At 37.4% G+C, this 26,340-nt stretch overlaps 1 protein-coding gene across 1 annotated transcript; it reads right to left on the minus strand.

Annotated features, from left to right (window-relative positions):
* Positions 1-23,922: 23,922 nt before the first annotated feature.
* LOC145156358 (protein DETOXIFICATION 14-like) lies at positions 23,923-26,128 on the minus strand. Its single transcript, XM_079075766.1, has 7 exons — positions 25,827-26,128; positions 25,186-25,730; positions 24,974-25,060; positions 24,808-24,864; positions 24,488-24,726; positions 24,215-24,420; positions 23,923-24,130 (listed from the first exon to the last, which is right to left on the minus strand). The coding sequence occupies exons 1-7, from the start codon at positions 26,058-26,060 to the stop codon at positions 24,059-24,061; spliced, it is 1,440 nt and encodes a 479-aa protein (XP_078931892.1). The 5' UTR covers positions 26,061-26,128; the 3' UTR covers positions 23,923-24,058.
* Between the last annotated feature and the right edge of the window lie 212 nt (positions 26,129-26,340).

The raw sequence follows: 26,340 nt of genomic DNA on the forward strand, positions 1-26,340 counted from the left end.
TGGAGGTGGAACCGACCCACAGAGATAAGGTGGAAGTCAGGGACTGTTGGATTAATGTCTAAGTCCATAACTATAATTGGTAAGACTTGACCCGACCCGGCATGGTCCATTTGGGTTGCATGGCATCATGCATTTGGATAGACTATAATGAGAGAAATAACACTTAAGGTTGGTTAATATATTATAAGTTCTAATATATTAATGAGGTTATTTAATTAGTATTGATCAAGAATTAATTTGGAATTAATTAAGTGATCAAAAGGAGACTAATTAAATATATGGGTTGATTGTGTAAATCATTCATTCTTATATATGTGGGCTTGTGATCCAAGATTTCTTATGTTGGACTAAGTCCATGGGGTGACCCATGGATACTCCATGGAGGTTAAAATCCATGGAGCATAAGGAATGGGTAAAGTTATGAGTTACATGGTGTAACCCTAATAGCCACCATGTAAAAGAATCCCATGGCTCAAGAAATCGTATACTAATGTGTGAATATGAGGGCTAGACGATTTCAAGGAGTGTTCCATTTCTCTCAAGTCATTCCATGTGCATTTGGTGTTGTGTGAACCATTTGAGGTGTCACACTTGGGGCCCTAGGCACTCAAGCTTCATGGAGACAAGCTACATCAAACAAAGGTATGTATTCTATCCATTTGATTACCCAAGTATCAAGTATTGTATGCTAGATAGGGTAATACCTTGGAAAGTTCATAATTGCATGTATAATAGAGAAAACATAGATCCAAGGTATTTAGGGTTGCATGTACACTTAGGAGTGTTAGAATGCGCAAAACCCATCAGTAGTATCAGAGCCAAGGCTTGTTTTCTTGTTATACTTGCAAAATTAGCTGAAAAATCAAATTGTATTAGTTTAAAAGTTATGCTAATTACTTGAAAGAAAATTTGATGTGAATTATCTTTGTTCATATGAGTTTATAAGATTAATAGAAAAGTTAACTGATTATGTGTTTTCAATCCATTTTAATCTAAGAGTTGATTCTAAAATGTGTTTTTGTAACTTGTCCTCAAGTTATATGAAAAGTCACATTTAAGTTTCATAAAACTCATAAAAAGTTGGCAATGGTTACAAAAATGAAGAGTCTTGTCCTCATTAAATGGTTTTATGACTCCATAACTTGTCCTCAAGTTATGGAGGTTCAAGAGTCACTTCATTAAATGATAAAATGTGTAACCTTAATTAGTTCCATAAGTTACAAAAATAAAGAAAAGTTACATTCTTTTATTAGTTTAAAGTCTTCCATAACTTGTCCTCAAGTTATGGAACTTGAAGAGTTTTTTTTTAATTAAAACTACTTTAAACACATAAGTTATGGAATTAATTAGTTTTGAATATTTTCAAAACTTGCCCTCAAGTTTTGGAATTTGTAAAGTTTTCCACATGAATACTTTAATTCCAAGTTAGCCCTTAGAATTTTAAAAGTTAAAATTCAACCCTTATACTTTATAGTATTATAAGTTAATAATAAATATATGTATAAGAGCAAGTCAGTCTTACCGTTAGTAGGCCTCATTCACGAAGCCGGTCTATAAGGGGGGTATAAGATTACTGCCTATAAAATGGCAGTTTAATGGGTGTCCACTCTCACCCACCGCTTCCTTGACTGGTGGAGGGTCGTTAGCCGAACGGGTAGGACAAGGACTATAATTCTCCCTTCATTAAAAGTATTAATGATAAATACTAAGTAACTAAACTTTTTATAAATTCCCAATCTTAGTTACTTAGGAAAATGTGAATAAGGTGCTAATCCATGAAATTACACTTTGCACTTTGTTTAAACCGTTAGTGGAGCGTGTGTGGTTAACTGGCACACTAACCTGGATTTAACAAAGTAGGCAAAGGGTAACTTAATATTTATCATAGTATCGGTGGAGCTCGTGTGGTTAACCGGCACATCGATTGAGGGGTAAATATTAAGGGTACCAAGTATATTTGCATGGTTACTTCACACCTTGTTTTGTGATCCTCGGCATCCCAGTCACAAAACCTGAAGGGCACACTCGAGATTGAAACATGCCATTGAAAAGTTCAATGAATCTCAAAAGATCTAGGAGTTCCAAATCCAATTAAAAACCTAATTACATTATTTCGTTTTTCATGGTGGAAATTGGTAAATCGTCATTTACCTACCTTCAACTATTTTATAACTCGGATTACGGCATCCCTCTTCCAGTTATAAATAGGTTGTTGGATCCTAGCCTTAATATTTCATATTGGGTGTTATATTAAGGACTTTAGATCAACTATCTTGAATATCTCCCAAAAGATGTCTAGTTCAGACATCTATGATCTTCCCAAATCTCTTGGAACTTTACTTCCTCCACCTCCTCCAATTATTCTCCCTAACCCACAAGTTCAAAGGTCACTCAATCCCTATTGGCAAGCAAGGTCTATGTGTGATCACATCTTGGAGATGAAGTCATATATTGACAAGCCGGGAGAGTTGGGTGTCAAAGTCTTGAGAAAGTTGGATGTTCAATCACTTTCTAAGTCACATAGTGAGTTCCTTTGGGACTACTATGAAACAGACTATGACATGAACCTTAATGATCATATCTATTTGCTTGGTGCTACTGAATCAGCAATGATTTGGAGGACCAGTAAAGCAAATTTGATTAGAAGATCAACTTCCAAAACTTCTATGGACTTTGAAAATGGTAACATTGGATATCCAGAAAATCTTTCGCTTCCCAATGGAAAGGGATTGGCCATAGTCAACTCGGTTGACCAAATGGTAAAGAGAAAGGCAAGTCTGTGATAGTCCAGTACACCATTCCCAAAGAGTCCATATGTTTCTCTTTCCAAAGGAAGGGGCATTGATTGCGAAGCTGCCTATTTACCTGAAAGATCATAAGGTTGATCAATTCAAGAAGTTTGACTCTTCTTCAGGTAAAAGTCCATTATCTAACTCTGTTAAGTTTCTATTATGAGATTCTCATTACATGATGTGACTGGGTCACATGTTGATGCTTTAAGAATCAAAGAAAAGTGAAGAAACTTAAAGGAAGTACATGCTGATTCTGATCACGAAGATGGATTTCGATCGCATGGTTTGGTGATCAGAATTTTTGAAGCTGTTACTTAGGAGTTATGATATATTGCTTAGGAATAGATAACAACAAGTTTTTCATATGCATTTGCATTTTAAGGATAAGTTTTTACGGAAGTTTTAAAATAAAAAACAGTTTTGATTTATTTATTTTAAGTATCCTTACAATGACATTTGTGAAAAATTGTTGTTTACATGTTTCCATTGATAGCAATATTGGAAAATGGATTTGATTCTTTCATTTGTGGTAGTGTCATAATTTACCAAATAAGGAAAGATTCTCATTCCCAAGGCTTCAGTTGGATAGAAACTTGGAATCATGCAAGTTGAATAGTATGATGAATGAGAACTTTCAAGCATTGGAAAATTAAGACTTGTTCACATGGATGTGTGAGTCAAGTTAAGGACTAAAGGGATTGAGTACACATTCTTGTGCACTGGTCAAGTCCACCACAAAGCTCGTTAAGACTATTCGTCATGATTTACTAAATTTTAGTAAATATGGTTATACTTACAAGTTTAAGTATAATTCTGAAACATTGGAAAAGTCTCAATGTATGGCAGAACGAATGGGAAGAATCAAATTAGGCAGACAGATAAAAGTTTCTCAAATCTGAAAAGATGGGAGAGTACTTTAGTATCATGTTTTGTGATCATCTTAATGATTAAAGAACCACATCACAATTGGTCTTCTAAGGACATCTTAGTGCATTCTTATGACTAAGAAGAGGAGTCATGAATTGTTGAAATGGTTAAATCAAGAAGATGAGTCATACTTCGTTTCAAAACAAGTCTTAGAGTCATACTCCAAGACTATAAGTTGAGTGACATATCTTAAAGAAAGGTTTATAACACTTGTCAAATGTAAGAGTAAAAGTGTCCTACTCTTGTACATTTGAAGTTGGTAAGTTGTGATGTTTTGGATTAAACAAAGACCAACTAAGGCTAATTGTGTGAAGTGTTTGTCTTGATAAAGAATCCGCACTATCTCTTGAATATTTGGCAAGATAGTCTTATATGTCAAGAGGACAGTGGGAGTCTTAAAGATCCTAAAAAGAATTTCAAGAACTAATCAAGAATAAAACCTGAGGTTCTTCACTAGCACACGACTTGAGGTTTATAACCTATCATGTTGACGTATTCTGTGCCCATTCCAGTTAAAGTTGGCTTTGCATAGGAGTTCTGAAAGTTCTCAATTGGTTGCATAACAACTTGGAAGCAATGGCAGGCCCTGTACTGCCAGGTGGCAAGAAGTTAAGATTGCATAAGTTCAGTCCATATGAGTTTGGATTTGTCATTATCCTTGTCTTGTGACTATGGTTTTGACGATTCACATGGATAAGAACACATACACCATAAAATCTAAGGGTCATAAGGTTTCTCTCCGATTCATGAAAATGATGATGAGAAAACACTTCCACCAAGTAGATTTGAAGCAGATGGCAAAAGGTCTAAACAATTGAGACTATGATTACAGCATCCCTTTTCATAGTTCTGAAATTGTTTAGACACACATGCATGCTATCTAAGGAAAGGTGTATGATTTTGATAAAGTTTTATCAAAGCATCTCGTATCAGAAATCTGAACTTTGGTAAGGAAGTCAATAAAGTATTGATTTCTAGAAGTCCAGCTGATTTCTGAGTACATGTCAAAGCTAGTGGGAGCATAAGTGTTATGCTAATAATCATCATGTTAGTGGGAGCATGATAATTATTGTTAGTGTTGCAAGTTAGCAATGTTAATTATAGAAAACAAAAGTTTCAATTCGTGAGGCTGCAGGGATTGAAAAAGTTGTTTTGCTATAATTAAGGGAGAGGATATACTTCATTTCAGTTCTAAAGGCTTAGATTAAGACCTTAATCATCTTTAGTCAAGAATATATATATGAATTTCATGTTGGATTGGTTCAACTTAAGGAAATTCTATATATTGCGTTTTCAAAATTCGATTATGATTACGGCATCCCTCTTCATAGTCAAATTTTGAAAACATGGCAAATAAAAATATCGTAGCAAAACACTGGTCTAGAATCATCTCTTTATGTGAGACATCATGAATCGTGTACCATTTGCTTTGGGTACAGGATCGATTGCATGTGCTATAATATTTGTCATTTCTAAATTTTTCCAAATGGCCAGAGGCATTAAGAAGGGAAAAGGTCTAGAATTGGATATAACTAAAATGATTAAGCAATTGTCGAGGACAATCTGAGGTTTACCAAAGATTGGTTGCTCAGGGACAGTTGGAAGTATAGTGCTAATTTTGGAAGGACCATATTGATATATTCTGAAAAGAGGCATCTCTTATTCAGAAGTGATAGTCAAAATGAGAATATGGAGTTGTCTCCATAGGTGGAAGTTATCTGTGTAAGATTAGAAAACTTAATGCAAGATGCATGTCCAAAGCAATGTACTTTGAATATGAGACGTAGTTTCCATGGAGTTGATCTCCATTGGAATACCTTATAATGACTGTTGACAAGTCTTTGTGACTTTGTACATATTCATTACAGGAGGGTCAGTGCATATAAGTTTAAAATCTAAACAGATTTCGATAAATGATAGGAATTTGAAATTCTCACATTTTTCGATAAGGATTTGGGAGTGTGAAATTAGAATCTTTGAAATTATGTTCAATTGGTTTATTTCACAAAGTAAGGATCACAGACAAACATAGAGTGCATACTTGGTGTATGGCAAAGCTATTGTTTAAGAAAAACATAGTGTACATGCTTGGAGCATGGGACAACTAGTGTTTTTAATTCAAGTATAAAGTTGATAAAACCGAAACAATGAATAATGAGTAATCAGTATGGTGATAAATAAAAGTGTTTATTTATATTCATAGGGTTTGATACCATATTTGATTCATTTATTCTTGTGTTTCACTTTGCATGTTTTGACTTCCAGAATAACTAAGTCGCTCTTCCTGAATGATTAAGTTATTCAAACCATCCACAGTCGGTCATATGTTGGAAGTAGATATGAATCAAGACTGTCATGGGTTGGTTTGTAGAGGTCCAAGTTGGTGGACAAAGTGGTGCTACAACACTCATGAGTGCTCATAAGTTCTGAGTATTGGATTCAACCCGCGCTCATTTGAATCACTTCATGGATTTTATCACGAGTGATCATGAGACGATAATATCTTATATTCTTCAAACCTAGAGATATGAGTTGTTACTATGAGTTAGTTGTACATTGATTGCACGAAAACGCATTCGGTAACTCGATGTTATAAAACGTGCCTTTGTGTATGATTCAACAAGTAGTAGAACAAGCCATATGAGTCGAAGTTTATCCATTCCTTTTACCTTCGGGATAAAAGCGATATCTGTGGGCCCCTCGATGATTTAAAGATGATACATGTGAGTGCTTGGCCAAGCCAGGACTGATTTGATTTGTTCAATCAGTCAGTCATCATGAATCAGAAATCGGGAAACAACAAATGGACAGAGAGAATGATTGATAATCCATGTCTCAGTCCATATGATATCTAGAATGGAGGAATATATGATCCCTTATCTAATGGACAAGTCATTGACAAAGGTCAGAGTTCATCGACAAGGTCAGAGTTCGACAGAAGCTTTTGAGAGCTACGATTGCTGATCGGTTCCTGAAGTCATACGCAATAATAGTTTTAGACTTATCCAAGTGGGAGACTGTTGGATTAATGTCTAAGTCCATAACTATAATTGGTAAGACTTGACCCGACCCGACATGGTCCCTTTGGGTTGCATGGCATCATGCATTTGGATAGACTATAATGAGAGAAATAACACTTAAGGTTGGTTAATATATTATAAGTTCTAATATATTAATAAGGTTATTTAATTAGTATTGATCAAGAATTAATTTGGAATTAATTAAGTGATCAAAAGGAGACTAATTAAATATATGGGTTGATTGTGTAAATCATTCATTCTTATATATGTGGGCTTGTGATCCAAGATTTCTTATGTTGGACTAAGTCCATAGGGTGACCCATGGATACTCCATGGAGGTTAAAATCCATGGAGCATAAGGAATGGGTAAAGTTATGAGTTACATGGTGTAACCCTAATAGCCACCATATAAAAGAATCCCATGGCTCAAGAAATCGTATACTAATGTGTGAATATGAGGGCTAGACGATTTCAAGGAGTGTTCCATTTCTCTCAAGTCATTCCATGTGCATTTGGTGTTGTGTGAACCATTTGAGGTGTCACACTTGGGGCACTAGGCACTCAAGCTTCATAGAGACAAGCTACATTACACAAAGGTATGTATTATATCCATTTGATTACCCAAGTATCAAGTATTGTATGCTAGATAGGGTAATACCTTGGAAAGTTCACAATTGCATGTATAATAGAGAAAACATATATCCAAGGTATTTAGGGTTGCATGTACACTTAGGAGTGTTAGAATGCGCAAAACCCATCAGGGACATCAAAAGGAGTGTTCCTACAAGGACTTCATGACTGCAAAACCCAAGTCCTTCGACGGAAAGGGAGGTGTCATCGCCCTGACTCAATGGTTCGAGAAGATCGAATCCATCTTCGAAATTTGCGTTTGTTCTGAAGCAAACAAGGTGAAGTTCGCCGCCTGCACCTTCACCGACAGAGCCTTGACCTGGTGGAATGGTCGAGCCAAAACCCTAACCCTGCCGGTGGCTAACGCCATGGGTTGGGAAAGACTGAAGGAGCTCATGCTCGCAGAGTACTTCCCGAGGGGCGAAGTGCAAAAGTTGGAACACGAACTTTGGAACTTGAAGATGAAGGGTTCCGACATCGCTGCCTACACCGCAAGATTCTGTGATCTAGCTCTCCTCTGTCCGGGAATGGTCACCCCGGAAAGCAAGAAAATCGAAAGGTACATCTGGGGACTGACACAACCAACAAAAGGGAATGTCTTGGCTGCTAGACCGATTACTTTTGAAAGCGCCAAGGATCTGGCACAGACTCTGATCGATCATGGAATCGATCTGGATGAGGTGGCAGCTATCTCCGAGCCACAAATGGAAAGTGGTGGGAAGAAGAAGAAGTTTGGTAACAAACGAAAGGGCCAGTTTTCGCAGGAACCCTCCAAGAAACAACAAACAGTGGCAGTTCATGCTGTTACTGCTCCTGCTGCTGCTCCCACTGTTGTCCCAACCACCCAATCTCCTACCGGTGGTTATGCTGAAAAACTACCCCTGTGCAACAAGTGTAACTTCCATCATCACAGACCCTGCCGTGAGTTTAGTTGCAACAACCGTGGAAAGAAAGGACACGCAGCTCGATACTGCAAGGTGCCAACTCAACCAACCAACCAGGCTCCGGGAGCGGGCGCTGGTCAAACTTGTTATGGATGTGGAGAGACTGGGCACTTCAGGAGAAACTGCCCCAAGACAACAATTGGTGGCAATACAGGAAGAGTTTTGGTGATGGGCCAGGAGGAAGTAGTTGCTGATCCTACCGTTGTTACGGGTACGTTCCTCCTTGACAACTCTTATGCATGCATTCTTTTCGATTCTGGTGCGGAGAGGAGTTTTGTTAGTCATACATTCAAACATCTAATCAAATGTAAATCCCAACCTCTAACCGAAACATTTACCGTCGAGATGGCTAACGGAAAGAAGTAGAACACTAACGACATATTCATAGGATGTACTCTTACCCTAGACAATTATTCATTTCCCATCGATCTTATGCCGGTGTTCATCAAGAGCTTCGATGTCATTATCGGCATGCATTGGTTGAGTCCCAATCATGCTGATATTCTTTGCTTCGAGAAGGCTATCCGTCTCAATCTTCCCTCTGCCAAAACCCTTATGATTTATGGTGATAAGCCTAGCTCGAACCTTCGTATCATTTCATGCATCAAAGCTCAGAAGTATCTGCGAAAGGAGTGCCATGCATTTCTAGCTCACGTTGTAGACGAGACGCAAAAAGTTAGAAACCTCGAGACCATCCCCGAAGTCTGTAACTTTCCTGATGTTTTCCCCGAAGATCTCCCAGGAATCCCTCCCGAGCGCCAAGTCGAGTTTCGTATCGACTTAATCCCCGGAGCTACTCCTCTAGCTAAATCTCCTTACCGTTTAGCGCCAGCGGAAATGCAGGAATTATCCAGCCAGCTCAATGAGCTGATCAGCAAAGGATTCATAAGGCCGAGTTCCTAACCCTGGGGAGCTCCGATCTTATTCGTGAAGAAGAAAGACGGATCATTCCGGATGTGCATCGACTACCGAGAGCTGAACAAGCTTACCATCAAGAACCGATATCCCTTACCCAGAATCGACGATCTCTTCGACCAACTTCAGGGAGCCAGCTATTTTTCAAAGATAGATCTAAGATCAGGGTACCATCAGTTGCGAGTTCATGAGAATGATGTTCCCAAAATAGCATTCCGAACTCGCTATGGACACTACGAGTTTGTAGTAATGCCCTTTGGTCTAACCAATGCACCGGCATTATTCATGGACCTGATGAATCGAGTGTGCCGCCCTTTCTTAGACAAGTTCGTGATTGTGTTCATCGACGACATACTTGTCTATTCGCGGAGTGAGAATGATCATAAATAGCACTTAAGGCAGGTGTTGGAAACATTAAGGGCAGAAAAACTATACGCGAAATTCTCGAAGTGCGAATGCTGGATTAGGAAGGTAAATTTCCTAGGACACGTGATTAGCAAGGAAGGAATACACGTGGACCCTTCCAAGATCAAAGCGATTGAGAATTGGTCTGCGCCAAAGACACCCACAGAAATCCGAAAATTCTTGGGTCTCGCGGGATATTATCGCAGGTTCATCCAGAACTTCTCCAGAATCGCTAAGCCTTTAACTACCCCCGACACAGAAGGGTGTAACCTTCAGTTGGGAAGCCAAGCAAGACACTGCATTTCAAACATTGAAACAGGCCCTGTGCAGCGCACCTATCTTGTCCCTGCCCGAAGGGACAGAAGACTTCGTGGTCTACTGTGATGCATCCAATCAGGGCCTAGGCTGTGTGCTCATGCAACGAGGAAAGGTTATCGCCTACGCCTCGAGACAGTTGAAAACACACGAGGTCAATTACACAACCCATGATTTGGAGTTGGGAGCAGTGGTCTTTGCGTTAAAGATCTGGAGACACTATCTCTACGGAACCAAGTGCACTATCTTCACCGACCATAAGAGCTTGCAGCACATCTTTGACCAGAAGGAGTTAAACATGAGACAGCGACGATAGGTAGAGCTACTCACTGACTACGAGTGCGAAATTCGCTATCATCCCGGCAAGGCCAATGTGGTAGCAGACGCCCTCAGCCGAAAGGAGTATTCGGGGTGTAAGGTGAAGGCACTAACAATGACCATCCATTCCCACCTGTCCACGCAGATCAGAGAGGCTCAACTGGAAGCCTTAAAACCGAAGAGCATACCAGGTGAAGCCATGAGAGGAATGGAAAAGAACCTAGAGATCAAAGGAGACGGAGTCTATTATTTCATGGACCGGATCTGGACTCCAAAGTTCGGTGGTTACAGAGAGGTTGTAATGAATGAAGCTCACAAGACGAAATACTCCATTCACCCAGGGTCGGATAAGATGTACTTGGATCTCAAACAGCTCTATTGGTGGCCAAACATGAAAGCGGAGATTGCAACCTTCGTGGGCAAGTGCTTGACTTGCGCCAAGGTGAAGGTGGAATATCAGAAGCCATCGGGTTTACTTCAGCAGCCAGAAATACCCGAGTGGAAGTGGGAAAGGATAACCATGGACTTCATCACCAAACTACCCAGATCTCCGAGTGGGCACGATGCCATCTGGGTAATCGTCGATCGATTGACGAAGTCCGCCCACTTCCTACCAATCAAATAAAGCTTCAAGATGGAGAGACTCACACGGATCTACCTTCAAGAGATAGTTCGCCTTCATGGTGTACCTGCATCCATTATCTCCGATCGAGATAGCAGGTTCACATCGAGGTTTTGGCAGTCACTACAGAAAGCTCTTGGAACTAAATTGGATATGAGCACGGCTTATCATCCGCAGACTGATGGACAGAGTGAGAGAACAATTCAGACATTGGAAGACATGTTGAGAGCATGCGTCATTGATTTCGGTGCATCATGGGACACTCATCTTCCTTTGGTTGAATTTTCCTACAACAACAGTTACCATACCAGCATCAAGGTTGCACCGTTTGAAGCCCTCTATGTCTGCAAGTGCAGATCCCCTCTGTGCTGGGCTGAGGTGGGTAACACGCAGCTAGCCAGGGGTCAAGTTCCTGACAGTACTCTCACTGGTCCTGAAATTATCCGAGAGACGACTGAAAAGATTGTGCAAATCCGAGAACGACTGAAAGCCTCACGAGATAGACAAAAGAGCTACGCCGATAAGAGACGAAAACCCTTGGAATTCCAGGTCGGTGACCGCGTCCTTCTGAAGGTCTCGCCCTGGAAAGGCATGATACGTTTCAGAAAACGTGGAAAGCTAAACCCAAGGTACATTGGACCGTTTGAGATCCTTGCTAGGATCGGTCCCGTAGCATACAAACTCTAATTACCGCAAGAGCTCAGCAACATCCACCCTGTTTTCCATGTATCAAACCTAAAGAAGTGTCTGTCCGATGAGACACTTGTGATTCCTCTCGATGAGATTGAAATCGACGAGAACCTCAACTTCGTGGAAGAACCTGTCGAAATCATGGATCGGGAAGTCAAACGAACGAAACAAAGTCGCATCCCGATAGTGAAGGTTCGCTGGAATGCCAAGCGGGGACCTGAATTCACTTGGGAACGCGAAGATGAGATGAAACAGAAATATCCGCATCTCTTTCCTAATCCATGATTTGTATTCTATGTTCAAATTTCGGGACGAAATTCCCTCGAACGGGGGGATGATGTAACAACCCGAAACTTTGTCCGTTTTTGCTACGCGATTTCCGTTAATAAAATTTCGAATTTATTAACTTTTCCGTCAAACTTCTTGGTTTAGAAAATAATCTAGTTATATATAATTAAATTATTTACGAGTCGGAACCAAAAATCACGTGGAAACCCGAATATCTCGAAAAATCAATCAAATCTGGCCTAAGAGAGTTTACAACCGTAAACACGTTTACAACCGTAAACTAGTTTACGACCGTAAACGCGTTTACGACAATAAACTCGTTTACGACAGTATACCTGTTTACGGTCAGCAAAGGGTGGACCCCCACCACCGACCACAAAACCCCTATAAATACGAGACCTCCACCTTCATTTGAACATTTCTGGCCAAAAACTCTCTCCTTCTCTCTCTAAGAACCTTGACCGTAAACACCTAAAAACACCTTTAAACTTCGGGAAACATCGAGAAACACCGTTTGGAGTCACTTCGGAACGTCTGGAAACGCTTATCTCTTCGAAATCAGCACCATTGTTCTTGAGTTTACGGTCCATCTTCAAAGCCCGTAAACACTGTTCTTGAGTTTACGGTCCGAGCCTTCAAAGACCGTAAACCATGTTCTTGAGTTTACGGCCGTAAACTCACCAAGCCTTCAGAAACCGTAAACCCCAGTTTACGACCGTAAACCCCGTTTACGGCCGTAAACTGTCTGTTGACCGTAAACACTAGTTTACGACCGTAAACACCTTTAAGTGGTGCTTTTGGCTGAAAACCCACTTTCATCGATCCGATCAAGTCCCGGTAACATTCCTCAACCGAATACAAGTGTTCCTCTAACACGTTATCTAACGAAATCGCTAATTTAGATACATATATGTATTTATTTATTAATAGGATTCCGTTAAGTGTCACGTGCAACAAATCGAGGATCTTCATTTCAGTCAACGATTTCACGCAAGAACTGTGAGTTCATACCCCTACATTTTCTGTATTTTTAATGTTTTCAGGGGGAATACAAGCTAAACATAAATGTTTTCAGGAATATACCTAAAACTTATGCAAATATCATACTTTAAATCCCTTTTGTACCATGCTGAGCATAAGGGACGTTTTCACTAAAATTGCATAGTTTTTTTCCGGACACGCTATTCGCTACGTTTTACATGCAAATTATAATCGGTATAGTTTGGGATTTTTCTAAAATATATCAAGTATACAAACTTTCACTACTAAACATATGCACTAAGACAGAAACCGTTTACAGTTTACATCACTACTTTATCATGGGATTCATAACTGTAATTATCACTATATACGGTATACATACGGATTTTCACTACGGTAGAACGCTACTACACTACATGTAAACTAGATTGTACGATACTGTGAGGCGCTACTTCACTACTGTACCATTAGGTGTACAGGGATAAATCCTACCACTATATAACCAGAGTCTCCTGGAGGGAGAGCGTGAGATTGGTGAATAGATCTATTCGGGACTGACAATCCCACATCTGGACTGCTAGCTATAGTTAGGCGGGCACGTCTGAGATGTACAAATGTCATTTAACTCGACGCCTGAAGAATGTTGGAAAGGTCTCTAGTCATATCAAGCATGGTTATACGACTCACAATATGTATAAATCACCTTTAGTTTACAACTTAACACTCTTCAACAGTTTCATTTACATTGAATAGAACTAATACACACTACAAATGGAGAACTTTCAGGCTTTTCAAACAGAAACGAGCATACAATGGTTTCACGCACGAAATACTGTTACATCATGATTAGCATTAGCTAGTCACATGAAGTAATAATTTCGCGTATCACTACAGTTTTCAGTGACAAACATTCATGGCTTTATATAGAATTGAAAACACTATTTTCTCACTAAAGAAAATATTGAATTTTCTTGAAATTATACAAAACACTTTTACGAGCTCATCAACGATTTTCATTACAAACTACTGCTTATGAACTCACCAGCTTTATGCTGATATTTTTCAAACTGCTTGTATTCTCAGGAAATCAGTAGACAGGTATTTGCTGGATATTTGAGGAACTGGAGCAATAAGAGTTTATGTTTATACTATACAGAGCTATTGAATGTAATTCAAACTAAGTTTCAGACAAAGTTCCAAACTGATGTAAACGTTTTTATTTAAGTATTCAATGTAATGGTTGTGTTGCTATGATTGCTATTATTCATTGGTTGTGATGCTATACATGACGTCCTCCGCCCCAGAACGTTTCCGCCATCGGTTTCAGGGTGTGACATAATTCTCGACCGATCTTAAATTTAACAGTACGAGGAGATTATACTGTTAAATGTCCGCGTAAAATTCATAACTTCTACATACGGACTCTGTTTTTGTCCGTCTTTTTACCGTTGAGTTCCTATTAATGAGATCTTCAATTCTCATTTAGGTCGCGTAGGCCAAAAACTGCTCGATCTAAAATTCGAGTTTCGGGCTGTGCAATGCTAAGCTAAATCTTAGAAAATTCATAACTTCCTCATACGAAGTCAGATTTGGGCGTTCTTTTTTATATGTTCTCGGTTTAACGTATACTACAACTTTTGTTTAGATTTCTAAGGCTAAAAATTTCTCCATCGAAAATTTACTATTTACGTCTCCCGGTTTCGTGCCGGTTTTGCTGTAAAACTTCGACGGACCATAACTTCTTCGTTATAACTCAGATTTCAATGTTCTTTATATGTACGGAACCCTTGAGACGTATTCTACAACTTGGTTAAGATTATTTATTCTAAACAATCTTTTTTCAAAAAGTTGTTTTTGACCCCTATTATCTATAAATTGACTAGCCCGGATCTACGGGCATTACACACATTTCGTGATGTGTTTTGGAAACCTTCTTTGTAGCGACTAAGTTAAGGATATGGGCGGCAGTCTCTAAGGCATACCCCCAGAATGAGATAGGTAGTGAAACACGACTCATCATGGAACGAACCATGTCTAGCAAGGTTCGATTACGCCTTTCAGCCACACCATTCAACTATGGTGTCCTAGGTGGCGTCAATTGCGAAACTATTCCGCATTCCTTGAGGTAGTCATGGAATTCAAGACTTAGGTACTCTCCACCTCGATCAGATCGAAGCATCTTGATTTTCCTGCCCAACTGATTCTCCACTTCTTGTTTAAACTCTTTGAACTTTTCAAAGGTTTCTGACTTGTCCTTGATTAAGTAGATATACCCATATCTGCTATAATCGTCTGTGAAAGTCACATAGAAGCGATTCGCATCCCTTGTCGTGGATCTAAAGGGTCCACATACATCTGTATGTATGAGATCCAATAAACCCTCACCCCTGGCACAAGTGCCAGTGAAGGGTGACTTGGTCATCTTTCCAAGTAAACAAGACTCGCACACATCATCGTCCCTAAGGTTGAATGACTCCAACACTCCATCCTTTTGGAGTTGGGCTATGTGTTTCTTGTTGACATGTCCAAGACGACAATGCCACAAGCATGCTTTATCCATACTATTGGAAGAATCCACACACAACAAATCATTTCCTAAGTTATCTACAACCATCACAGTTTCATATATTCCATTACAAGGCAACGCTTCAAAATATAAAACATTATTAAGATAAGCACAAATAGAACCCTTTTCGTTATCAAATGAATATCTAAAACCTTGTCTATATAAACCATGAAATGAAATGATGTTTCTAGCCATATCTGGTGAATAGCAACAATTATTCAGATTTAAGTCTAATCCATTACTAAGCACTAAGGAGTATACTCCAATCTTGGTCACAGGTAACGATCTTCTGTTTCCCATGATCAGATTCATCCTTCCATGCTCCACATCCCTATCTCTTCTTAGTCCCTGCAAGTCAGAACATATGTGAAAACCACATCCTGTATCAAGAACCCAAGAAGTAGCATGTGATAAACCATTATATTTAATTGTGTAAATACCTGCAAAAGGTGGCTTGATCTTCCCATCCTTGATGGCATGCAGATATTCTGGGCAGCTTCTCTTCCAATGCCCTATCTTGTGGCAGTGGTAGCACTCTGCCTCCTTAGGGTTAGAGTTGGGTTTAGCAGAACCAACTTTGGTTCCACTAGAAGAGGTGTCATCTTGGGATTTTCCTTGTGGTGGCCCTTGAGGGAGACTTCCTCTTCTTACCCTTCCCTTGCCCTATTTCCAAGACAGGGGCAGCAGCAGGAGTTGGAGTTGATGCAACAGATTTATCCTTGAGGTTTCTCTCAGCAGTCCTCAACAAGCCCTGAAGCTTGCTCAAGGAGAACTCTTCCTTATTAATGTGGTAGGTCATGCGGAACTGGCTATAGCAGGAAGGCAATGAGTGAAGGATGATGTCAATTGCCAACTCTTCATCGAAGTTCACATTCAACTTCAGCAGGCGATCAACATATCTCTGCATCTTTTGCAGATGAGCGGTAAGGGACTCTCTATTACCCATTTTGGTAGTGATCATCGAAATGATGATCTCATACCTTTCTTGCCTAGCTCTCTGGTGGTAGCGTTCCAGCAGATCTTGATGCATCTCATAGGGGTACTTGTACTCATAGGACTTCTGGAGTTCTGCAATCATAGTCGCTAGCATGATGCAATGGATTTTCGTGGCATCACGCTCGTGGGCCTCATAGGCCGCGATCTCTTCGGCGGTAGCAGTGTCGATGTCAATCTCCTTTAGCTTCTCATCGAGGACATATTCTTTGTCCTCGTAGCGAGTGACCATGCGAATGTTGCGGATCCAATTACTAAAATTGGTCCCATCAAAGATCACTTTCCCACACAAGTTCATGAGTGAGAACGAACCAGAGGAGTTTGAACCAGAAGCGTTGTTGTTTGCGTTCAACATCTGAAAAGGAAAAATAACAAAGTTGATTAGAAATGAATTTCCCCAACTAATCACCCAAATGAAAATTTTAGGGCTAGGAACCAACAACATTATTCACAAATTAGAAAAGGGATGCCGTAATCTAACAAGTGAATAATTTGAAGGCAAGTGAATGTCGATTCACTAATTCTCCACCATGAAAAACGAAAAAGAGATTAGGTTTTAAATGTATTGAAAAACTCCTAGATCTTTTGAGATTCATTGAACTTTTCAATGGCATGTTTAAACCTCGATATGCCCCTCTATTTTGTGACTGGGATGCCGAGGATCACAAAGCGGGTGTGAATAACCATCCAAATGTACATGGTGCCCTCATTGTTACAGTCACCTATTCGATGTGCCGGTTAGCCACACACGCTCCATCGAACTATGACAAACAATGAGTCACCCTTTGCCACCTTTGCTTAGAACCCAATTAATGTGTCGGTTAACCACGCACGCTCCATTAACGTCTTAGCAAGGGTACAAAGTGTAATTTCATGGAATTGCATCAAATTTTATATAGATTCATTATACTTTTAAATGAGGAAAGTTTGCCCTATCCTACCCGTTCGGCTAACGACCCTCCACCAATCAAGGAAGCGGTGGGTGAGAATGGACACCCATTAAACGACCATTTTATAGGCCATAACCTTATACCCCCTTATAGATCGGCTTCGTGAATGAGGTCTACTAACGGTAAGACTAGCATTTAAGTTATATATATATATATATATATATATATATATATATATATATATATATATATATATATATATATATATATTAATCTTATAATATTATGAGTATAAGGTTGAATTTTTAAACTTGTAAAATTCTAAGAAATGGGACTCGCCGAGTCTGTCAGTCAGAAGGCAGAAAAAACAAATAAACAATGCATCAATTCAATAGAAATCAATCAAAGCTCTGATACCACTGATGGGTTTGAGCCATAAGAACTTTCCTATGTGCACATGCAAACCCTAATGCTTGGATCTAGGCTTCTCTAATTGAACATGCAATTTATCCAAGTCTTGCAAACCCTAGATCTAGTGAGTATAATTCAAATTTGATGAGACAAATCAGATCTAGATGATTACCTCTTGTTGCTTGCTTGAATCTTCTTCTTCTTGGAGCTTAGAGTCACAATTGTCACTCCTCTAATGGCTTACAAACACCAACTAGCAAGAGGATGATTTGGAGAGAGGATGTAGGTACAGAATCGGCTCTTGGAACTCCTTAGGGTTTCTGGTAGTCGATTTCTGTAGCCCTTGGGGTCTTTAAATACTTGAGCTGCTAGGGTTACATCCTGAAACCCTAATTGAATAACTTAGGCCCTAAGCAATCCAAAGATCCTTCTAGATTGAGGCTTGGACGAATTTAAGGAGTCCATACACCTTGATTTCGTCCACCCTATAATCCCTAAGGATCCATAGCCCAAAATCAACTATCACACAATTGACAGTTCCAGTTCCCTTTATTTAATTAATCTCTTTTAGTCACCAAATTAATTCCTAATTAATCTATGACTAATTTTAATCAAATAATATGATTATTCCTTTAATATATTATTCTCATAATATATTAATAAATCATAATATCTTCTCTCTCTTCATAAATCACCCTGTCAAGTTGCTATCGTGAAGACAACCCAAAACGACCACGCACAACCGGGTCAAGTACTTACCAAATATAGTTACGGGCTTAGACACTAATTCAACATATATGGTATATGGTATTTTGGGGAACTCACTAAGCTTTGTGCTTACGGTTTTATGTTTATAGTTTCAGGTACTTCCAGTACGAAAGGAAAGGGCCCGACGCGACTGCACCGTATCCACAACAGTTTTCCGCATTGACAATTTACGATATTTACTTTTATGTTTAATTAATATATTCACTTTGATCGGTTTTTGAAAAACTTGTTTGTATGGTTTATTGTTTAAAAAATGAAAATTTTACTATGAATTTTTGAGATGTTAAAGTTGACAATGCCTGAACTGTTACAGTTTCTTATCCTATTAGGATCTTTGATATTTGTATAAAAAATGTAGATTTTTTTACATAAGTGCTTTATAATTAAAGTTCAAATTACAATTATTCTATATATAACCTAGGGGTCTTTTTGAAAAATTGAAAACCATCTAAATATGATCAAATGATCATTATACCTTCATACTTTCTATATAGGAATTGAGAAGAAGAAAGAGAGGTGAAAGGAAGGGGCGGGGGGGGGGGGGGGTGGTCCTAAACATAAATATGATATGATTCATATAATACAGGAAAAATTCTATATGGTGGAATTAGTTTTATTTTTATTGGTGCATTGTATTGGAAAACATCTGCCCTTTATAGCAATTGGTAATTCTTATCCTTTAAGGCAATTTTCCTATTGATATGAATTGTGGATTTAGAAGTATACTGCCTAATAAGAAATAATTCATCAGATTATTTTTAGTTTATATAGTTTTGTTGTTTAGTTCATATGTTTTGTAGAAAATGAACTTCGAGAATTAAGTTGCTGAATGGAAAATTTGGTCACCAGATTTTAAGCTTTATTATTTCAATTGTTTTTAATTATCTATCGTTTCTTTCATTATTTATAAATTTTTAATTAATTCAATATTTTAAAGTCCCTTTAAATTGGTAACTGGTAGTGTTTTAGTATAGTAACTCAGTGGAACTTCCACTTGGATTTATTGTTTAAAGGTTCCATTCCATTTTTGTTTGAAGCTTTAGAGGTTGCAAGTAAATTTACTCTTAAAGTTGTAAAATGCCTTAAGTTATTGTTTAGGATTTTATCGTACTATAAGTATGTTTAGATATTTCCAATATTTGACTGCAAAATTATCGTTCAACTTGTTGGTTTTAAAGGATTTGAAGTGGGCACTCATCCAAGGTCATGGGAAGATGTAAGATATTATATCATAGTCCCTTGATTTATTAGTGGTTGATAGTTATGTTAGAAGTTTACTATTATACCATTTAGTCAAAGGTTTACAGTGATATGCGCCATTTCTGTTGCATTAAAGCATATATTTTTTTATGAGATAATCCATAGTATACGTTAAATTAGTGTTAGACATCTTCAACTTATGGTCGGAAATGGGCATGTCTATAAATTGCAATCCAAAGGTGAAAAATGTTGCATATGTGAAGAAATGGTTGTGATAATGAGTTGAATTGTTTATTTTTTTCATTTTGTTTCAGTTATTTGTAAGCAAAAGAAGCACATGGTGAACAGTGAGCAAATGTGCTGATTCTAGTAGGCATGTTGTCTTTTGTCGAGTTGCTTCCACAGCTAATATGATACAACATTGATTATTAGAAGGTAGTCAAGCTGTTTTCTCCATAATTTGTGTTGTTTAGATTCAAGATAGTTGTTAGTGCATAGTACATTCATATTTTTTTGTCCTTATGGTAAAACACATTATTGTGCGGGTACCTTATGCCAAAGGATCTTACTAGGTTTGTCCTTATCGGTGGTTTTATCTAAATTGACATTGTTGTTCAGCTCTACATTGAATAATATTTGAGTTTTTCAGTCTTAAATTGATATTGTTCTTTTTTCTATGTTATGTATGCAACACAATTATAGATATTATTTCAAGATATGAAACATAATTAGGTAGATTTGTTATGTATATTGCTAATATAGGAACGAATGAAAGAAATATGTTATAAAACTAAGATAAATCAATATATTATTTATATATTTGTCAACGTGTCCAACGGACGGGTATGACACTAGTTGTGAACTTTATGTTGCCTTATATTAGAGTTAAAGAGAATTGTAAAGAAACTTTTAAAAATTAAAAAAAAAAGTTTTAGAAACACCGAGGGAAATTCAACAATTGTAAAAAAAAAATGATAGTTCAATCAAATTTGTTAAAGATGAGGACCAAATTTGTAAAGCTAATTGAAATTGGGTCAAAATTGTAACACCAAATGAAAAGTTGGAAGTTGTGGACTTGTGGTTGGGGTGAGTATGGGCCAGGTTGGGCTGGTTTTGAGCTAAAACCGAACCCCAAACCGAATTGTGGGTTTTCAGAAAACTAGAACCCAACCCAACCCAAAACCGATGGGTTCAGTTTCTCGTTTTTCTCAATTTTATTGGATCAGTTTCGGGTTTAAACCCAAACCTAACTTTGAGAGAATTGTCAAGTTGATGTTGCCTTATTTAAGCGTTAAAGAGGATTATAAAGGAACTTTTAAAAATATAAAAAAAAAATTAAGTTTTAGAAATGCCAAGGGAAATTCTAAATTTGTAATAAAAAAAATTAATAGTTGCATCAAATTTGTTAAAGATGAGGACGGAAATTGTAAAGCTAATTGAAATTGGGTCAAAATTGTAACACCAAATGGAAAGTTCAAAGTTGTGGGCTTGTGGTATAGGTGAGCATGGGCCGGGTTGTATTAGTTTTGAACAAAACCGGATTGTCGGTTTTTAGAAACAAGAACCCAACCCAACCCAAAACAGATGTGTTTGGTTTCTCGGTTTTTCCAGTTTTATTGGATCGGTTTTGGGTTTAAACCAAACCCTTTCCAAACCTAACTTTGAAAGAATTGTCAACTTGATGTAGCCTTATATTACAGTTAAAGAGAATTGTAAGGAACTTTTAATAGTATAAAAAAAATAAAGTTATAGAAACACCGATGGAAATTCAAAATTTGTAAAAAAAAATAAAAAAAAATTGGTAGTTGCCTCAAATTTGTTAAAGATGAGGACCAAATTTGTAATGCTAATTGAAATTTGGTCAAAATTGTAACACCAAATGGAAAGTTGGAAGTTGTGGGCTTGTGGTATGGGTGAACATGGGCTGGGTTTGATCGGTTTTGAGCTAAAACCGAACCCAAAATCGAATTGCCGGTTTTCAAAATACTAGAACCTAACCCATCGTAAAAACCGATAGGTTTGGTTTCTCGGGTTTTTCGGTTTTATTAGATCGGTTTCGGGTTTCAACCCAAACCTATTCGAAGCCTAACTTTGTGAGAATTGTCAACTTGATGCCTTATATTAGAGTTAAAGAGAATTGTAAATGATCTTTTAAAAATATATAAAAAAAAAGTTTTAGAAACAGCGAGAGAAATTCAAAATTTGTAAAAAAAAATTTGATAGTTACATCAAATTTGTTAAAGGTAAGGACCAAATTTGTGAAGCTAATTGAAATTAGGCCAAAATTGTTACACCAAATGGAAAGTTGGAAGTTGTAGGCTTGTGGTATGGGTGATGGATTGGATCGGTTTTGAGCTAAAAACCGAACTCAAAACCGAATTGTTGGTTTTCAGAAAACTAGAACACAACCCAAAACCAATAGGTTTAGTTTCTTGGTTTTATTGGGTTTAAACTCAAACCCATTCCAAACCTGACCTTGAGAGAATTGTCAACTTCATGTTGCATTATATTAGAGTTAAAGAGGATGTAAGTTTCATATGAGGACCGATGTGGGACAGATTCCAACCGAACAAAATAGAAGGATACTTATCATACATGACTTTACAACCTAGGTGGGATAACTGAAGCTTCAAGCGCCACAACCAATGGACTATGCTATGATTTTGTTTATAAATCATGAAAACATAAATGTATACATGTAATTACAGAATTAACACATACATATAAAAAACGATGGGAGCAATACTCGAAGACGACGCCTCTGCTAGGCTAATGTTATTGCTCGGAACCAGATGAACTACAAGAATTTTGTGATATAAATTTGCAATATATATATATATATATATATATATATATATATATATATATATATATATATATATATATACAAAAAAAATTATATAATCCGTTAGGTTCGGTTCGGTTTCTTTCGGTTCTAACATACCCAAAATCGAACCCAAACAGTAATTTTCAGTTTTTGAAAAATCTAAACCCGAACCGTCAGTTTATGCTTCATTTTCATATGTGTTATGCTAATTTGTGGAATAACAATATTCCCCTAGGTACTACCTAATTTGGGGATTTAAATTAACAACAAAATTTTAAAAAACAGCTATATAAATAATGGTAAATTTTAAAATTCAAGAAATGACATATTATGTCATTCAAACGGGATCGTAAAAATCTTTGAAATGGGATGAAATTAGGAGAAGTTGCGATTCGGAGGCCTAAATAGTGGAAGTTTGGATCGAGTGAGAAGCATATGTCATGAGCTTCGGCCTATTGAGAGCTTTCCGATGATATATCGTTTGTTTTAAGTTTGTTTTAAGTTTTCTTCTTTTGGCCCCGTTTGTCTTTCTCTCATTTGTCCCTAAATACTTCTGCCAAACTGTTATATGCTATCACATCAGAAAATCTGTCTTAATATTTCAATTTCTATTTCATAGTCACAGTGGTAATCAAACTATTCTTGATGGACTTTCTCCCTTACGTTATTGTTTTATGATGCTAAAAGTAATGTCAAATTTTCACTTCTCTTATACGTTACAAAATGATTGTGACGGCACAATTTGATATAAGTAGAAATATCTTAGAGCATCTATAATGATGAGTTTAATGGGAGAGTTGAATGATGTGGCAAATATATTTGTCATTTAATAGATTAAACTCTACCATAGTGAGGTTGACATTCAATAGATTTGGAGTTCAATGACCATTGAACTCTTCAATGGGAAAAATGAAAAAATTTTAATTCTTAAATATATACTATAAATTAGTTTTTGTAATTTTCTGTTGAACTTTATAAAGTTCAATGCATTGTAGAAAAAAGTTGATAGAGTTGTATGGAATATAAAACAATGAGGTAATCCATTAAACTCTATAGAGTTCAATGCATTGTGGATGCTCTTAGTAATCTATTCATAACTATCCTACAATTATCTTATAACATTATTGTTGCTTACATATCATATAACAGTTTCATAGATTACACTCATTGTATTTGTCAGGATGAGAAAAACCAATCAAGGGTAACATCAATCACTTTCATTCTTTGAGCGAAGGAATGAAAAAATAAGGGATGTGATGAGTCGAAAACACGCGTTTAGAAGGAATCACATTCATTCGGTAATACCTTTATCCTTTCCACGCGATCAATCAAACAACATATTCCGGAAGTAATGGAATTATGTTTTCCATTCCTTCCTTCATTCAAGGATATCAAACAAGCCCTAAATCACTATAACAGATAAGTTTAAAATTTTATTTATATATTGTTAAATACTATATATCATTAGATCATATCATAACAATTAACAATGACATGTTTTCTATTGGCCACTATTATAAAACTGATTACAAAACAACATGCTCTTCTATGGGTACTCATTCTCTTATCTCTATATCATCGTCTACAATAGATGACACTTTCGAAATTCGTTCCTTCGCCTTAATTGCCTACACATACAATTGTCTAACCATATTCATCACACGAGCTAGAAAAACGATATAAACAAATGAGTAAATCTCAAAAAACCGAACCTGTTTTTGCCAATCTGTGAGTCCAGTTACAAGAGACAGACACGTCGACTGTATTATCGATCCAATCACTATTCCAATCCAAAGTCCCTTAGCTCTTAAATGTACAGGAAACCCAAGAACAATTCCGGATGGGACCCCAAACAAATAAAATGCCCCTAGATTCACATAAGCTCCTATATGTTGCCACCCACTCCCCCTAGCGATTCCTATAACCATGATGAAACTTTAACAACGATTTTGTAGTTACAAATTAGAAATAAAAAGATCACTTACCAGAAATCGTTGCTTGTAGGCTATCTGTGATTATGGAAAGGGATATAAAAGGACTCATTGATGCAACATAACTCACTACTTCGGTTTCATTGCTGAAAGCTTTTCCAATGTAATGACGACAACCAAAAACAGTCGCACTTACTATTATAGCTTCAATGACAATTACAAACATCACTGTGTGAACAGCTAGCTTGGCTGCTTGAGGGTTCCCAGCCCCTAACTCATTTGAAACCCGAGTGCTACAAATCAGATTCTAGAATAAGATTTTTCTTTGATTTGAAGAAACGATTTTTAATGGTGTGAGATTATATATATAATACCTTGCGGCTGCTCCAAATCCATAGGGTATAGTGAAGTGTAATGTGGAGATCGTTAGGCTAATAGAAACAAGAAATGGAATATTAATTTACAACTTGTGACATATGATTATATGATTATCGTTCATGATTTTTAGAGAGGAAAAGATGGTAATTAATGAAAGTTTACCATATGGAAAGAACCGATGTTTCGAGCTTTGCATTCGGTAGCAAACCGGAGAGCAAGATGAGAATTTCCAGTGACCACCATTTGAGACTACAAAATGTACGCATTAATTTCTATCAAAATCGGTGATCAAAACATTTTATTGTGTTTTTTTTTAAACGACAAATCTAATCTATCAAAACTTTTTTTTTGTTAAAAACATGCTATAGTTTTACCATATCATAACGGCCGAAGGGATAGCAAACCGGAAGAATTCCTTGATACCAAGAACAGCATCCATAGAGATAGTTACACTTGTATTCTTACACATCGATGAGAATTTGAGATAAAACACAATCAATATCAAATAAAACAAATTCGACACGCTAAATGCCACAGCAGCACCAACGCCTCCCATCTTTGACTTAAACACCAGAGCCCAACAAAGAGGGACATGGAAACATAAAACGAGTGCTGAGCTCACCAACAATGGCAAAGTTAAGCTCTGAGTTTGTAGCGATCTAACAAGAGGTTTAACAATGGCACCAAAAAATAAAGCTGGAATGAGGTAGATGGAGTATTTTCGGGCTTCATGGGAGATTTGAGGGTCTTGGTGGATGAGAATAAGGAACTTGTCTAGGAAAATCCAAGAGATGGAGATCGGGATGCAAACCAATAGCAACGAGATTATGGCACTGCATGTGTAGACCCCGATTTTGTCGTGTTGTTTGGCTCCAAAAGCTTGTCCACACAGCGTCTCCAACCCTCCCACAAGTCCTGACTATTTTTTTTTTTGAATATTCAAAAATAATTATTTTATAGAAAGGATATAAATATATAACCATTTAAAAGTAAAATAAATAAAGAAGAAACTTACAAGAAGACTAAAACCAGTGACATTGGTTAGAGAGGTGGCAATGGCTAGACTAGACAAAGATAGTTGATCAACATGTCCCACCATTATCACCGCCACCATTTGCATCAAATACTGCAACGCCGCCACAACCACCATGGGTACGGCGATTCGACCCATCTTCTTTACCTCACGACCATAATCGCCCCATCTTCGCACATCACGTCTCTCCTCCTGCAACTCATCGGCCATTTCCATGTTTCTCTCTCACAACACCATGAAAACAACCATACATATAGATAATACACAACAGACAAAACAACGGTGTAGTGGGGCAAATTAGGATTCTTATATTACTTGAAATCTGCGTGCAAAATCACGCCGCATGTGCAAAATCGTTTACAGGCAAGTATAATAACGTTATAATAATATTCAAATCACTAAACTTCATAAATGGTCCTTATGTTTTTCACATTTTGAATTTAAAACCCCTAACGTTTCTTTTAATCATGAAAGGCCCCTGTGATTTAATTTTTTT

Source organism: Lactuca virosa, chromosome 2, assembly GCF_052849685.1.
Source record: "Lactuca virosa cultivar CGN04683 chromosome 2, Lactuca_virosa_CGN04683_v6, whole genome shotgun sequence".
NCBI classification, from domain to species: domain Eukaryota; kingdom Viridiplantae; phylum Streptophyta; class Magnoliopsida; order Asterales; family Asteraceae; genus Lactuca; species Lactuca virosa.